Genomic DNA, 17,447 nt, shown 5'->3' with positions numbered 1-17,447 from the left:
GCTTTGCACTCAAGGAGTTTGGTCTTTTCAGGAAACAAGTCTTCAGATCAACCTCCTGGAATTACGAGCAATCTGGAATGCTCTAAAGGCTTTCAGAGACCGGCTGTCCAATCATATTATCCTAATTCAGACAGACAATCAGGTTGCGATGTATTACACCAAGAAGCAGGGGGGCACCGGATCTCACTCTCTGTGTCAGGAAGCCGTCAGGATGTGGGTTTGGGCGCATCAGCACGACATGCTTCTCCAAGCCACGTATCTGGCAGGCGTAAACAACAGTCTGGCCGACAGGTTGAGCAGGATAATGCAACCTCACGAGTGGTCACTGAACATGGATGTTGTCCGCAAGATCTTCCGAGCGGAACGAAGGGTCACTTCTACATCCCAACCTCCAGTCTCTGTCTCTCACGGCCTGGATGTTGAGGACTTAGAAGTTGCCTCTTTAGGCCTTTCAGAGGGTGTCTCACGAGTCTTGCTTGCTTCCAGGAAAGATTCCACGAAAAAAAATTGTTGTTTTAAATGGAGGAGGTTATAAGTACATAAGTAATGCCGCACTGGAAAAAGACCAAGGGTCCATCGAGCCTAGCATCCTATCCATGACAGCGGCCAATCCAGGCCAAGGGCACCTGGTAAGCTTCCCAAACGTACAAACATTCTATACATGTTATTCCTGGAATTGTGGATTTTTCCCAAGTCCATTTAGTAGCGGTTTATGGACTTCTCCTTTAGGAAACCGTCTAACTACTACTACTACTTAACATTTCTAAAGCGCTACTAGGGTTACGCAGCGCTGTACAGTTTTACAAATAAGGATAGTCCCTGCTCAAAGGAGCTTACAATCTAAAGGACGAAATGTCAAGTTGGGGCAGTCTAGATTTCTTGAATAGAGGTATAATGGTTAGGTTCCGAATGCGACATTGAAGAGGTGGGTTTTGAGTAGGGATTTTAAACTCTGCCAAGCTAACCGCCTTCACCACGTTCTCTGGCAACGAATTCCAGAGTTTAATTACGCGTTGGGTGAAGAAACATTTTCTCCGATTTGTTTTAAATTTACTACACTGTAGTTTCAGTGCATGCCCCCTAGTTATAGTATTTTTGGAAAGCGTGAACAGACGCTTCACATCCACCTGTTCCATTCCACTCATTATTTTAAATACCTCTATCATGTCTCTCCTCAGCCGTCTCTTCTCCAAGCTGAAAAGCTCTAGCCTCTTTAGTCTTTCTTCATAGGGAAGTCGTCCCATCCCCGCTATCATTTTAGTCGCTCTTCGCTGCACCTTTTCCAGTTCCACTATATCTTCCTTGAGATGTGGCGACCAGAATTGAACACAATACTCAAGGTGCGGTCGCACCATGGAGCGAAACAACGGCATTATAACATCCTCACACCTGTTTTCCATACCTTTCCTAATAATACCCAACATTCTATTCGCTTTCCGAGCCACAGCAGCACACTGAGCAGAAGGTTTCAGTGTATTATCGATGACGATGACACCCAGATCCCTTTCTTGGTCTGTAACTCCTAACGTGGAACCTTGCATGACGTAGCTATAATTCGTCATGCAAGGTTCCACGTTAGGAGTTACGGACCAAGAAAGGGATCTGGGTGTCGTCACCGTCTGGTGTGACAGCAAGGCCCTAGATCCTTTTTCTTGTCCTACACGGACCCTGCTTGAATACCTTCTACACTTATCAGAGTCTGGTCTTAAGACTAAGTCAGTAAGGGTTCATCTTAGTGCAGTTGGTGCTTATCATCAACGTGTAGAGGGTAAGCCTATCTCTGGACAGCCTTTAGTTGTTCGCTTCATGCGAGGGTTGCTTTTGTCAAAGCCCCCTGTCAAACCTCCACCAGTGTCATGGGATCTCAACGTTGTCCTCACCCAGCTGATGAAAGCTCCTTTTGAGCCACTGAATTCCTGCCATCTGAAGTATTTGACCTGAAAGGTTATTTTCTTGGTGGCTGCTAGTTCAGCTCGTAGAATCAGTGAGCTCCAAGCCCTAGTGGTCCATGCTCCTTATATTAAATTTCATCATAACAGAGTAGTCCTCCGCACTCATCCTAAGTTCTTGCCAAAGGTGGTGTCGGAGTTCCATCTGAATCAGTCAGTTGTCTTGCCAACATTTTTCCTCGTCCACATACCCGCCCTGGTGAGGACACGCTGCACACATTGGACTGTAAGAGAGCATTGGCCTTTTACGTGGAGCGGACAAAGCCCTATCGATAGTCCGCCCAGCTGGTTGTTTCTTTTAATCCCAATCGGATGGGAGTTGTCTTTGGAAAACGCACCATCTCCAATTGGCTAGCAGATTGCATTTCCTTCACTTATGCCCAATCTGGGTTGACTTTAGAGGGCCATGTCACGGCTCACAATGTGAGAGTTATGGCTGCGTCAGTGGCTCACTTAAAGTCAGCCTCTATTGAAGAGATTTGCAAGACTGCAACGTGGTCATCTGTCTACACATTCACATCTCACTACTGCCTTCAGCAGGATACTTGACGCGACAGTCGATTTGGGCAGTCGGTGTTATGGAATCTGTTTGGGGTTTAGAATAGGCCCATTTCTGTTCTGTTCCAGGCTACACTCTCACTTAGTTGTGTTTGTTTTCAGGTCAATCTATGTTATGTCCTCGCCGTTGCGAGGCCCAATTGACCAATGTTCATTGTTTTGAGTGAGCCTGGGTGCTAGGGATACCCCATCAGTGATGATATCCAGCCTGCTTGTCTTCGGAGAAAATGAAGATACATACCTGTAGCAGGTATTCTCCGAGGACAGCAGGCTGGATATCATTACAACCCACCCTCCTCCCCTTTGGAGTTGTTCTTCATCTTTTTGCATAACTGAAGGAAGCGTGCGGGTGTCGCTGGCGGGAAGTCACTTGCGCATGCACAGTGCGTTTGTTGCCGCGCGTGCTGCGTCACTCCCGAACTTTCTAAAGCTTTGTTTTTAGACTTCTGGTCTCCTGGGCCGTCGTGGACGACGACCCATCAGTGATGATATCCAGCCTACTGTCCTCGGAGAATACCTGCTACAGGTATGTATCTTCATTTTATTGACTTTGGTTTGATGTTTTGAATTTATGTGGATAATATGTTTTATTCTTGTTGTAGTGATAATGAATCAGTATTTGAAACTGGTTTGTCATGCCATGGGATGGTTCTGATTTTTGCTAACATATAGCTGTGGGTGGTTTGTATAAAGAAACATTTACCCTGTCCTTTAGGAATGATAATTAATCTTGTGACTGCTGTTCTGAAGGAGGTGTTCTCCCTAGGAGTATTACTTATGGAGTTGTTAAACAGCATACTTACTCCCCTGTTTACTAAGCTGTGTGGCAATGCTGATGTAGCCCATTCAGAGTGAATGGGCTGTGTCGGCTTTAGCGCACAGCTTAGTAAACAGGGAGGTTAGTTGGTTGTTAAACACTCTTGTTAAGCTAAGGGTATTGAAAAATATTTTGTGTATTTTAAGTCTTTGATTCATTCTTCAGCAGCTGTTAGTGCAGTAGATTATTATAATGCATTTTTGGTAAGTTTGCCAGCAGTTTCATTGGAGCACTTCAGGAAATTTGGGATGGTGCTGTCAGCTTCTAACCAGGATAAAGACGCATGAATGTAATTCTTCCATGTTAGAGCAGTCACACTGACTTCCTGTTATATGTTGGGATAAATTTAAAACAAGTTTAACCCCCCCCCCCCCCCCCCCCCCCACACACACACACACAATTTTATAATGAAAAATAGATACCTACTTTCCTTTGAAAATACTAGTTTAGGTAGTGAAAAATGCACTTCTGTGTAACATGTGAATACCTACACCAGTCCTGTAGCTGGTGTAAATGAACACACCTAAATCAAAGTAATCTATAATTGATGAGCATATTTGCTCATACCACCCTTGCAGAAGCCCACAGTCAAAAGTACACACCATGCACACACATTTTTGTAGTAGTCAGTATTTTTTAAGAGGTCATTTATGTGCATATGTTGTCACTCATACACATAAATATGCTATGTATAATTATACTATGCCATACTTTGTTATTTGAGTAGTTTTATTGTTCGTTTGATTTATTCTTACTGTATATACACAGCCTTGAGTGAATTCCTTCAAAAAGGCAGTAAATAAATCCTAATAAATAAAATACCGATATTAAGTCTTAAATGATCGATTCCCCTCGCTGTTCTGAAACAGCACCCTAAAATTAGCGCCGGAACAGCATGGGGACTTAACTCCCCAATGATCAACTCTAGTAACAGAATTTAGGTGCATTATAATCATTGATCATAGGAGGAAAATGCCTGGGCATGCGCTCAGGCACAGTCCTCCAGCATTTGTTTGACAGGTCTGGGCTGTCAAAATCCCAGGCCTGTCAGGCACAGGGGCTGGAGCTCCATGAGACACCCTTCCCCCCCCTACCGGTCCTCCCCCAAGGACAAGGCTCTGTTGGCCTAGTGCCCCCCAGGCCTCCACACACACCCTCCCTCAGACAGTGACACATGGGAGGCTGGAGGTCCAGCAGGGCCCTCCAGCCCCCTGACACCCCCGACACAAGGGCATGGGGGCTGGAGGTCCAGTGAAACTCTAGGCCCCCTAACCCCACCCATCACAAAAAGTATCACTAGTGGCCTAGTGGGCTACATACCCCCACCTGCCCTAGTAGTCTAGCTGCCCCTCACCCCTCCATACCTTGTAGTAGTAGTGGAGGAAGGAGTATCACTCCATTCTCATTCCACTGCCATCTCCGAAGTGGTGGCACCCTGGCTAGTGCATCCTGGGATGTGCTTATTGGGGCTTCCCTATGTTAGGGGGCGCCCTGCCTAGAGCATCCCGGGATGCACTGGGCAGACCAAAGTGCCTCCATTTTGAAGGTGGCACTGGAAGGAAGAGGGAGTGCTGCTCCCTCTTCTGTCACTACTACAAGGTACTGGAGGGGGTATATATATAGTCCACTGGGCCACCAGGGAATTACGTTTTGTTTTGGGGGGCAGTAGGCTACCTGGGCCACAGACATTGGAGGGTCCGGGGGTCCACTATGACAGCCCAGGCAGCCTGACATGGATGCAGCGGGGGGGGGGGGGGGGGGGGGGAGGAAGAACCTTGACCCTAATGCCAGCTCTGTGGTGGCTTAGGGTTAAGGTGCTACTCAGCCCATAAGATCAGAGTGCAGTGCTCTGATCATAGGGTGGAATACCAGAGAGCTACATTTAAATATATTTTAAATGAGCTCTGTAGTATTCCGTGATTGTTCACACCAGACACCCTCTAATCATTGGTGCTGGGTAAATGCAGGTGCTAGTCTGGTGCTAGTGGCCTCTAGCACCTATTTACTTTTGATCATCGGGCCCTAAGTGCCTTGTCCATGCTTAAAAGTAGTTGGTACCTTACTACTCTTGCATTGCATTCAAAGTTGATGCTAACATGTATTTAAGTGTCAAACGTTATCATGCTTTAGTAAATGGGACCCTAAAAAATACTATTTCATCTAAAGGGTTTCTGTGTGTGTATTATTCAACATTAATTTGCTCAATTTTTGTTTAAAATTAAATTCCTTTGCTATTTACATTTTATTTCAGCTCTACTACCAAGATTTTCTAAATATTTGATACAAGTAGAAAACAAAGGCTTAACATTGTCCTTAATGGGCAGAACCAACAAGGACATTGTCCTGACTGAAAGTAATTGTTTCCTTAGCATGTTCTGTTATTACTTCTGCACAGCTTTTGAAATTTGCTTTTTGTTTGAAACAGCTTAATTTAATTTGTTTTCTTTTGTTAGGTTTGAGCTATGTGAACCTGCCTTTGTGGTTGGTAACTGCCTGGAGATAGCATCAGATAGTCATCAATATGACCGGATTTATTGTGGAGCTGGTGTGCAAAAAGACCATGAGAACTACATGAAAATTTTATTGAAAGTTGGTGGCATTCTGGTTATGCCAATAGAAGATCAGGTGATCTGAACACTCCCATTCATTTTTACATAGGAAATATCTTGTTATAGATATATGGTGGTTACAGAATAAATATACCTTTTATGCTTTTAGTATAATAATCTATTAATTTCATAAACAGTAGTTTGAGGCTAACATGTCATATATTGCTTTCCTCAAATAAAATTTCATTATCAAGCAGTATTTAAAAAACAAAATATCATAGCCAAATGCCTAGTAATAACTGTATCAATAAAATTGATAGTCTTGTTCAGTTGTATAGGTGTCATACTTAAAGCACTAAAGGGTCTGTTTACTAAAGTGTGGTGAGTTTTTGCATTTACATGTTTAACAGCAAAAACTAATGTGCAGTAAGTGCAAAGGCTGTGCACTAACTGTTGGGGGTGTGCTCAGCATGTTCTCTACAATTAGCACACAGATATTTCTTTTCTTCAAGGACAGCAGGGTGCAATGTCCACACTGATAGGCAACATCATCTGATGGTGCCTTGCACGGCAAGCCCTCCTCATTTTTCTTAGAAGCTTTTGGAAGTGGTCTTCTGCACATGCATGCATCTTCCCATCCACTATCATTGCACAGGAGTAGCTGAGTCCAGTTTTTTTTTCCCCTGCAGAACACTGTAGATGTTTCCTCTCATTCCCCACAGCTCATGTCATTGCTGGATTTTCTTTCATTGTGTTTGTGGTGTTCTGCTTGCTTACTGTGTCTAAGTTCCTTGCACAGAACCAGTGTCTCTCCCTTTTATTTTCATTAGGTTTTTCGGCACCTAAGTTAGTTTTGTTTTTCATGGCCTGCTAGGCCCCCTTAGGGCTTGGGCACTCGGGGACTTTTTCATCATCAAACTTTTTGATTTCACTTCAGCTATTTTTCCTACTATGTTCCCAAAACTCCTAGTGGTTTTAAGAAGTACTCCAAGTACAAACAGGTCTATGTCTCTCATAGACACTCATAACTGGTGCCTGGGGCCTGATCATAATCCATCTAGTAAACTCTGTTCACAGATGTCAAAAAGAGACATTGGAGGTAGAGAAGTAGCTCGAATTAAATTTTGGCACTGAGAATTCTGGCCTATTGACTTTGATATCGGCAATAAGGGATTCTGTGGCCCCAGGAGCCACATGAGACACAGACTCATTGACATAGATAGAGCCTCCACTTTTCTCAATGCTGAGCAATGATAGCAGGAGCGCAAAACACACTGAGAAGTGTTCCTTCGAAGGAAGAGGCTGTTTATTTATTACTCCTTGGACAGCAAGCAACAATAGCAGCTATTGGGATTGAGCATCCTCTGATCCCCTCCTGAGGATGAGGGAGGATTTGATATTTTTCTCGTCAGTGCTGAGGGACTCCAATGCTGGCCATTGTGTGAATGCCAAGAAGCATCGGTGTTGATCCCCCTCAAAGCACAGTGTCGAGAGTACAGAGGCATCAAAGTCACTGGTATCCTCAAAGCGCCCCAGACATGAGGGGCACTCACCTTTCTTGGAACTGAATGACGTGTGCTAGTTTCCATCAAGCTTAAGACCAAGTCAGTGATATTACCCCGATGGCTTGAAAGATGTGAATAACCTAGCTGAACCCCAGCCTTCATCAAGGGCAGCTCTCAAGGAGCAGCTCCAGGCAATGTTCCAAGAAGAGATAGGGAAGCCTATTTGTTCAGCAGGAAGCCATGGAATGAAGGGCATTGATGCCAGCAACTCAGGTGTTCTATCCTATTGGAGGCTCATGCGCTGCCTGTGGGGAGCACATTGATGACTATGCCTTAAGGGGCATTGGATCCAACATGCTCCAAATTGGTATCGATCTCCAGTCTCTCCTAGTGGTGGTGCATGTGTGTGTGTGGGGGGGATGGAAATCCTCTTCAGGGCATTGTAGGTTCCCGGCACCTTGACATCTTCAGCCAAGGCCTGACCAAGGTGTCAGTCTTATGAGGCAGATAAAGACTTGTATGTTTCCAGCAGAGTACTTTTGTGAATTACAAAAATTACATATTAAGTTGGAGGAAGGCAAAACGGTAAAAACGGTAAGTCAAATGAGCACCATTTTTGATTCCAGCAAGAAATTCATGTTGGTTTCATTAATTAACTGTAGGTTAACATTTTAATGATTTGTCTACTGCAGTGAATCCCAAACATTTTTCTGTGAGATCCCCTAAAATATTTTTGATACACTGAGCAACCCCACTCCTCCCTAACACAAGGAGCCCCCCTTTCACAGAACCATACCTAGGGCCCCCCCTCTGGGCCTACTGTGTCATTGGTGGTCTAGAGGGAGCAGGAGCGATCCTTAGTTGCTCCTGCCCATGCTGCTCCACTGACAAAATATGATTTAGAAACTGAGGATGAGCCCAGGCTCAAGTCATTGGACATCCTTCAGTTTGACACCCCCCACCAGAAGCTGTAGCAGTTCTCTTGCACAGAATCCTTAAGCTTGTAGAGATGAAGCGGTGAGAAATCCCTCCCTCTGAACAGCAAGTCAATAAGAAGATTGAGACTATATATAGAGTCCAGAAGACTGTGGGATTTGAGATGCTCCATTTTTCTTACCATTCCGTGGTGGTTGAATCCATTCTCAAAGCAGCCAAGGGTTCCAAGACTCACTCTTCAGTGTTCCTGGGGAGGGAAGCTGGGATCATGAAATCTTTGGGGAAGTACTTTTACTAGAGTGCTATGCTCACTTCCCGTACAGCTTCTCACTAGCTCTTAATGTGCATGCACTTCTGGAATATTTTGCACAGTGTGGCAGAATTTGCTGCAGACACTCTTCCATGAGAGAAAGCCGATAAACTCCTTCAGCTAGTAGCCAAAGAACGGGAATTCAGAAGTACATGCTCTGGGCAACCAGTGATGCTTTCAGTATGGTGTCCAGAGCCTTTGCAGTGGATACTAGGTTATGCAGACATGCCTGGCTGCATACCTCAGATCTGGAACCAGCAGATCAAGGGAACCTAGCAGAAGTTCCATTCTAGAGAGACAAGATGGAGGAGGTTGCGGATCTCATCAAGAAATGTTATGAAACCATCAAGTCACTATCTTGGCCTTCTCCTAATGCAGCCTCCACATCCAGAAGGTATTTTTGCAGAGGGTAACAAGTACCTACTACTCTCAAAGGTGTAGGGTACCTCTCCTCCCCCCCCCCCCCCCCCGAATAACCAGGCTCTCGTTCCCACCCATTGTAGTAGAGGGCCCAAAAGTCCCAGCTGGCTCCTCAATCAAAGCAAGGTATGAACTTCTGACTGGCTCCAGGAGAGCCTAGCTGGAGTTCCCATGACTGCTCCGAATGACCTTCTGATGAGAGAGAGGCTTATAGTCTCAGACTAGCGGTTTCTCAAAATAGTCCAGACCGACTATACACGTCAGTTGAACACACTCCTCCAGATAGACCATGGATTATCAAAATTAAGCTCTCAGCACCAGGTATTGCTTTCAAAATAACACTCTTCCCTTTTACACCAAAGAAGCACAAACACATAAGTAAGGCAGGTCTGAGTTCCCCTCAGTCCAAAAGAGGTACTGTGAGAAGAGAGAGAACTTCACTGATAAGAATTTGCTGGGAAATTGTTTTTAAACTTGGGGAAAGGTAGACTTAAATAGGTAACCTCAGGGACTTTATTTCATGTCACTCTGCTCATGTAGCAAAGGAGTTTAAGGAATAGTTTTTCATAGCATATAAAGAAACTCATTTTCAAAAAACATAGACTTACAAAGTTACTTTGTAAGTCTATGTGCTTTGAAAATGAGCATCCAAGTGTCTGTTACAATTCTATAGGCAGTCATTTAAGGGGGCTATTTGTACAATTACTATAGTATCAGGGTAAAGCCCAACGAATAGGCACAGGGTGCCTCAGTTTCTCAACCACCCCTGACCTAATCTCTGATTTACAGGCCCTTGAACCAATTAGGAGGCTACAAATTTAATTAGGGCATCTCTGTCAGCCAGTAATTAACTCTTAGACATACAGTCTACTTAGATCCATACAGGAGAACCACTAATAGCATTATAATAATAAAAACTAAATATTAGCATAGCCTAGCATGTAATCTTAGGGAACTTTACATATTCCACTCCAATAGCAACTTAAGAAATCACAAATAAGAAAATGCGTCCAGCATCAAGATGGGGACTATCCAGTCTTTTGCACATGCTTAATCTCTCAGTTGTTGAGAAGTTGTATGTGTGTACTTGGTGTAAAGAGTCCAAAGCTCTTGGAATGGGTCTGATCTCAGGAAGCTAGAATAGCAGACTTGGAGGAGTTGTGGAAGGCGGAGAAGTTTTTAGAGGAGGCCTGTCTCCATTCTGCCAAATTCTGTGTTGCTAAGGAGGTGAAAGGTCTCCTAAAGGGAGATCATCACTGTGGAGAGGCAGGAAGTTGATCCTGTAGCCAGGACCTACCTTCCAGGGGATGTAATAGCCTCTTGCTCCGAGGATGTGTCTCCAGGAACAGGAGGGAAGGGTTAGGATAGCTGTTGTAGTTGGAGATTCTATCATTAGGCATGTAGATATCTGTGTGGCTGGTGGACAGGAGGATTGCTTGATCACTTGCCTACCTGGTGAGAAAGTGGTGGACCTCACACAGCACCTCAATAAGATTTCAGACAGTGCTGAGGAGGAACCTTCTGTTTTGATACATGTGGGTACGAGTGACATAGGAAAATGTAGGAGGGAGGTTCTGGAAACCAAATTTAGGCTTTTAGGTAGAAAGCTGAAATCCAGAACCTCCATGGTAGCATTTTCAGAAGTGTTCCCTGTTCCATGCGCAGGACCCAAGAGACAGGCAGAGCTCTAGAGTCTCAATGCGTGGAGGAGGGTTTTGGATTTGTTAGCAACTGTGCAATATTCTGGTGAAGGAGGAGTCTATTCTGGAAAGATGAGTGCCACCTTAATGAGGGTGGAACCAGGCTACTGGCATCTCCATTTAGAAAGAAGATATAGCAGCTTTTAAACTAGAAACTGAAGTAAGGCCGACAGTTGCTCAGAAGCGCAGGGTTCGGAACGAGGTATCTTTAAAAGATATCATCAAAACAGGGAAGGTAGGGCATCCCGATAGGTTGCAATAGAGACCATAGTAGACCAAGTGTTTTAAACAAAGAGCAGACAGATTTTCAAGATTGCGAATTATCACTGTCAACTGCTAAGTAAGTTGTAAATAGAAAGAACAAACATTGTTTTGAAATGCCTCTATGCAAAAGCCAGAAGCCTAAGAAATAAGATGGAGAGTTAGAATATATTGTACTAAATGAAAGATAAATATAGTAATCATCTCTGAGACCTGGTGGAAGGAAGATAACCAATGGGACACTCACACCAGTGTACAATTTATTTCTCAGTGATAGGATGGATTGAATTATTGTAGGGGTAGCATTGTACGTTAAGGAGGGCCTTCAGTTGATTAGACTAAAAATTCTGCAGGGCACAAAACACATCTTGGAATCCCTATGGATAGAAATTCCATGTGTAAAGGGGAAAAGGATAGTGATAGGAGTACTACCATCTACCTGGCTAGGATGAACAGACAGATGCAGAAATGTTATCAGAAGTTAGGGAGGCTAACGAACTGGGTAACACAATAATAATGGGTGATTTCAATTACCCTGATATTGACTGCTGCCTTCGTCTGGGGAGCTGGTGTGGTCAGTTGTGGAGCTGTTTTCACCTCCTACTACTGCTGCCTGCTGTTTTCACTGAGCCGGTTCGGCAGCTCTCATCTCTTCCTGCTTTTCACCCTTTTCAGCGTCGGATTTGCAGCAGCCACAGAGTCTCATCCTCTTCCACGGCTTCAACACCTTGCCAAAGTCCATCCTAGTGACATCTCTGCGGGCCACTTTTAAACTCTTTTCACCTGTCATCCTGCTGGTCCTATTCGTGTCAACCTGGATTTTCATCACTCCCCTTGGCCCGCCAGGACTTTCGCTGTTCCTCTTTGCCTCCTTTACCTTCCCCTTCTTACCTGTTCTCCTGCTCTATTTACTGGAATGTAACTTTTGTTTATTTTATTTAATTAGTTCATTGTAAGCCGCTTTGGGGTGGCAAAAGGCGGGGTATAAATGTTCTGAAATAAATAATAAATATAACATCAGGGCATGCTAGGGAGGTAAAATATCTTGATGGATTCAAGGACTGTTTTATGGAGCATCTGGGTCGAGAAATAGTTCTAGGCCTTGTCCTTAGTGGAGCACATGATCTGGTGCAGGAGGTAATGGTGCTGGGGCCACTTGATAACAGTGATCATAACACAATCAGATTTGATTTAATCTCTAGAATAAATGTATACAAAAAAATCCAATATGTTAGCTTTCAAAAAGGAGACTATGATAAAATGAAGAGAATGTTAAAAAAAAAAAAAAACTGCTGGCATGGTTAAAAAGTAAGAAAACAGCATAAGGAATGGCAAGTCAAATGCAAAGCGCTGATAAGGTAGGCGAAGAGACTTTGAATAGAAGTTTGCTTTGGAGGCAAAAAACACATAGTAAAAACTTTTAGTATATTAGAAGCAAGAAACCAGAAAAAGAATCAGTTGGACTGCTAGTTGACTGAGGGGTAAAAAGGGGCACTCAAGGAAGAAGAGACCATAGCGGAGAGAGGAAATGAATTTTTGCTTCGGTTTTCATTGAGGAAGATGTGGGAGAGATACCAGTGCCAGAAATAGTATTCAATGCTGATGAGTCAGAGAAACTGAAACAAATCTCTGTAAACCTGGAGATATGATGGGGCAGTTTGACAAATTGAAGAGTTGCAAATCTCTTGGACTGGATGGTATACATCCCAGAGTACTGATAGAATTGAAAAGTGAATTTGCAGAGCTATTGTTAGTAATATGTACTTTATCTTTAAAATCAAGCATTGTACCAGAAGATTGGAGGGTGGCCAGTGTAACGCCAGTTTTTAAAAAGGGCTCCAGAGATGATAATTGTAGAGCAGTGAGCCTGACGTCAGTGCCAGCCAAAATGGTAGAGACTATTATAAAGAAGAAAATTACAGAACATATACATAAATATGGATTAATGAGACAAAGCCAACATGGATTTATTCAAGGGAAATATTGCCTCATCAGTCTATTACATTTCTTTGAAGAGGTGAATAAACATGTGGCTAAAGGTGACCCTGTCAATATTGTGAATTTGGATTTTCAAAAGGCATTTGACAGAGTACCTCATGAAAGAGAAAGTCATGGGATAAGAGGTAATGTCCTATTGTGGATTAAAAGCTGGCTAAAAGAGAGGAGACAGAGAATAGGGTTAAATGGTCAGTATTCTCAATGGAGAAAGGTAGATGGTAAGGTTTTACAGGGGTCTGTGCTGGGACCGCTACTTTTTAACACACACACATATATATATATATATATATATATATATATATATATATATATATATATATATGATCTAGAGATGGGAATAACTAGTGAGGTAATTAAATTTACTGATGACACAAAGTTATTCAAAGTTGTTAATCCACAAGAGGATTGTGAAAGACTGGGCATCAAAATGACAGGTGACATTTAATGTGAGCAAGTGCAAAGTGATGCATGTGAGAAAGAGGAACCCAAACTATAACTATATGATGTAAGGTTCCACATTAGTTGTCTCCGCCCAGGAAAATGATCTAGGTGTCGATGATTTGTTGAAGTCCTCTGCACAGTATACAGCAGTGGCTAAGAAAGCAAATAGAATGTGAGGAATTATTAGGAAAGGAATGGAAAACAAAAATGAGAATGTTATAATGCCTTTGTATTGTTCCATGGTGTGACCACCTCAAATATTGTGTGCAATTCTGGTCACCATATCTCAAAAAAGATATTGCAGAATTAGGAAAGATACAGAGAAAGGCGACGAAAATGACTAAGGGGATGAAACGACTTCCCTATAAGGAAAGGCTAATGTGACTAGTGCTCTTCAGCTTGGAGAATAGAAAGCTGTGGGGGGAGATATGGTGGAGGACTATAAAATACTGAATGGAGTGGAATGGGTAGAGGTGAATTGCTTGTTTACTCTTTCCGAAAATACTAGGACTAGGGGGGCATGCAATGAAGCTACTAAATTTAAAGCAAACCCATGAAAATATTTTTTTGCTCAATGTGTAATCAAAACTCTGGAATTCGTTGCCAGAAAATATGGTAAAAGCAGTTAGCTTGGCAAGGTTTAAAAAGATTTGGATTATTTCCTAAAAGTAAAGTCCATAATCAATTATTAAGGTGGACTTGGGAAAAATCCACTGCTTATTTCTAGGATAAGCAGCGTAAAATCTGTTTTACTCTTCTGGGATCTTGCCAGGTATTTTGACTGGATTGGCCACTGTGGAAACAGGGTACTGGGTTTGATGGACCTTTGGTCTGTCTCATTATGTCAACGTGTATGTTCTTATGCTGTTACAATATAGTGTGTTTGAACTCTTTTCATCAGGGGTTCAAGGGAAGTGATTATATTCCAAGTACCTCCTAGTCACCTAGAAGAGACGGAAATTATGTCCCATCCTAGTCTTGAGGGCCCTGAACAAGCACCTTACTCAACAAATGTTCAGGATGGTTTCCTTGGAACCCTAATTTATTTATTTTATTTATTTATTTAGATTTGCTCACACCTTTTTCAGTAGTTACATTCAGGTACACTGGATATTTCTCTGTCCCAAGAGGAAGCCCCATGATCCAGGAAACATTGGCTGTGCTTTCTGGACTTGAAGGATGTCTTTACCCACATACAAATACATTGCAGTCATATGAATTATTTGAGATTTCGAGTAGGGAAACACCATTACCAGTATTGTGTGCTGCCATTTGGCCTTGGGTCAGCACCCACAGTTTTCACACAATATCTAGCAGAGTTGCAGCATCGCTACACGGAATAAGGGTGCATGTGTTTCCCTACCTGACTGATTGACTAGTTAAGTGTACGTCACAGGAAGGTGCAAAAGAATCAATGCACAGAATCATTTGGGTGCTGGGGCTACTAAGGTTCATCATAAACTACCACAAATCCCACCTCAACCCATCCCAACAATTGGAATTCACTAGAAACCTTCTAGACACAATTCGAGCCAGTTCTTTCCTCCCAACCCAGTGAATAGACGCTCTCATCTCTGTGATTTGAGAGATTCACCAGAGTCAGAAGATATTAGCTCACCAGATTTTGAAATTGCTAGGCCACATGGACTCCACTGTATATTTTACTCCCATGGTGCACCTCAATTTGACGTCAGCTCAATAGACCCTTTTCTTCCCAATTGACTCTAGCTACAAGGAGCCTTCAGGAAGTCATAACTGCCACATCTTCCTTGAAGGAATCTCTTTCTTGGTGGCTAATTCATAGCAATTTGAACAATGGATTACCTTTCCAAATTCCCCAATCCCACAAGATATGACAGATGCATCCAGCCAGGTTGAGGTGTTCTCATGTAGATGGGCTCCACACCCAAGGTTAGTTGTCTGCTCAGGAGACTGAACACCAAATCAACCTCCTAGAGATAAGAACTTTCTGGAACTCTCTAAGGACTTTCAGAGACAGTCTGGCGAACCAAATTATGTTCATTCTGACAGACTACCAGGTTACAGTGTACTGTGTCAACAAGCAGGGAAGGGCATGGGCTCATACTTCCTGTGTAAAGATGCTATTGGGATATGAAAATGGGCTGTCTCCCATGGGATGGTGCTCAGGGCCACTTACCTGGCTGGGAAAAACAGTTGTATAGCAGACAGACTGAATTTGATGATGAAAATACATGGGAGTGGTCTTTCAAAATGTGCTTTGCCTGGAAGATATTTTGAGAGAGGGGCACTCATCTCAACAACAAGGTCCCTCATGAGGAAGGCACTGTTTGCCCTGGGATTGATAGCATAGAATCTTGCTACTATTTGGGTTTCTACCAGGTATTTGTGACCTGGATTGGCCACTGCAGGAAACAGTATACTGGGCTAGATGGATCATTAGTCTGACCCAGGATGGCTAGTCTTATGTTCAGATCTGCTCCAGGCTAGGATCACATGGCAGACTAGCCTTAGATGCCTTTCTCCTTTATTAGGGACTGGGTCTTTCTAGTACCTCTTATAGCAAAAACTCATGTAGGATCAGGGAACCACGATTCTTATTGCTCTTTATTGGCAGCAGCAGATCTGGTTCCCTCTACTTCTGAAGCTATCTGCCAAAGATGCTTGGAAACTGGAGTGTTTTCCAGCCCTTATCACTCAGAATGAGGGGTCCCTCCTACATCCCTACCTCCATCCCCTAGCCCTCACGGCTTGGATGTTGAGAGGTTAGAAGTGGACTCCTTGAACCTACGAAATGATGTCTCAGGTTCTGCTGGCTTCCAGGAGAGATTCCATTTGGAGGGCATATGGTTTCAAATGGAAAAGGTTTGCTATCTCATGTGAGAGCAAGGGCTTAGACACCTTTTCCTGTCCTGCGTAAAAGTTGCTTGAATACTTTCTATACCTGTCAATTATGTCTTAAGGGTTCACCTCAGTGTAACTGAAGCTTATCATGTAGAGCAGTGGTTCCCAAACTGTGCACCTTGGCACCCTGGTGCACCCAGCAAACTCTTAAGGGTTATCGTGGCAAATTCTGACCTCCCTCCCACCGCCCACAATCTAGCATCACTCCCTACTTTCCCCTCCCATAAGTCCGGAATCTGCTGCTTCCTCCTTCCCCCGCCGCTTCTGCAGTGCTTGCAGCTTATATTTTCAGGCCGTCAGTGATTCACACAGGCAGTGTGGGGACTTCCCTCTGCCTCGTCCAGCCCTTGCAACAGAAAGTTGCATCAGAGAGGGCTGGAAGCGGCAGAGGGAAGACCCTGGAGTGCCTGTGTGAATAGCAGACATCCCAAAAATGTAAGCTACAAGCCCTGTAGTGGTGGCGAGTGAAGGAGAAGGAAGTGCAGCGATCCTGGACCTGCGAGAAGGAAGGTAGTGTGATGCTGGATTTGGGGAAGGCAGAGGTGTGCTGAACTTATGGGAGGAAGGGAGAGATGTGCTGGACTATCTGGGAGGAGAGGGGCTGCAGGGAAGGGAGAGGTGTGCTGGACTTTCTGAGAGGAGGGGTTCTGCAGGGAATGGAGAGGTGTGCTGAAGTGAGAGGAGGGGGCTGCAGGGAAAGGGAGACCTATGTGGCCGTGGGGGAGGGGGGTTGGGGTGGTGCCATGAAAAATTGCTCTGACACGTGAACCGAAAATGTTTAGGAACCACTGGTGTAGAGGGTAAGCTCATCTCTTAGCCTTTAGTTGTTTACTTCATGAGGGGCTTGCTTCTCTTGAAACTCCCCCCTTAAGCCCCCCCACAGTGTCAAGGGATTCAGTGTTGTCTTTACCCAGCGATGAAAGCTCTCTTTAAGCCATTTGATACCTTTACCTGAAGTACCTGACCTGGATCTTGTTTTTGGAGGTAGTCACAAGTATGCAGGGCTACAAGCCTGAGTATGTGATGCACCTTACACTAATTTTTACAACCACAGAGTAAATTTTACACACGTATCTTAAGTTCGAAACTAAGGTAGTGTGAGTTCTGCCTTAATTGTTTA

The 17,447-nt window shown here is 43.8% G+C and overlaps 1 protein-coding gene across 7 annotated transcripts in view; it reads left to right on the top strand.

Annotated features, from left to right (window-relative positions):
• PCMTD1 (protein-L-isoaspartate (D-aspartate) O-methyltransferase domain containing 1) overlaps positions 1 to 17,447 on the top strand; it is a 217,769-nt gene that overhangs the window by 159,291 nt on the left and 41,031 nt on the right. For all 7 annotated transcript variants that reach the window (XM_030214347.1, XM_030214297.1, XM_030214304.1 and 4 more), the window contains one exon: positions 5,778 to 5,949. In XM_030214347.1, coding sequence (XP_030070207.1) covers positions 5,778 to 5,949 — 172 coding nt within the window. The remainder of the gene's footprint in view (positions 1 to 5,777; positions 5,950 to 17,447) is intronic.

Source organism: Microcaecilia unicolor, chromosome 1 (genome assembly GCF_901765095.1).
Source record: "Microcaecilia unicolor chromosome 1, aMicUni1.1, whole genome shotgun sequence".
In the NCBI taxonomy this organism is placed as follows: Eukaryota; Metazoa; Chordata; class Amphibia; order Gymnophiona; family Siphonopidae; genus Microcaecilia; species Microcaecilia unicolor.
This window is presented reverse-complemented; position numbering and strand designations above follow the sequence as displayed.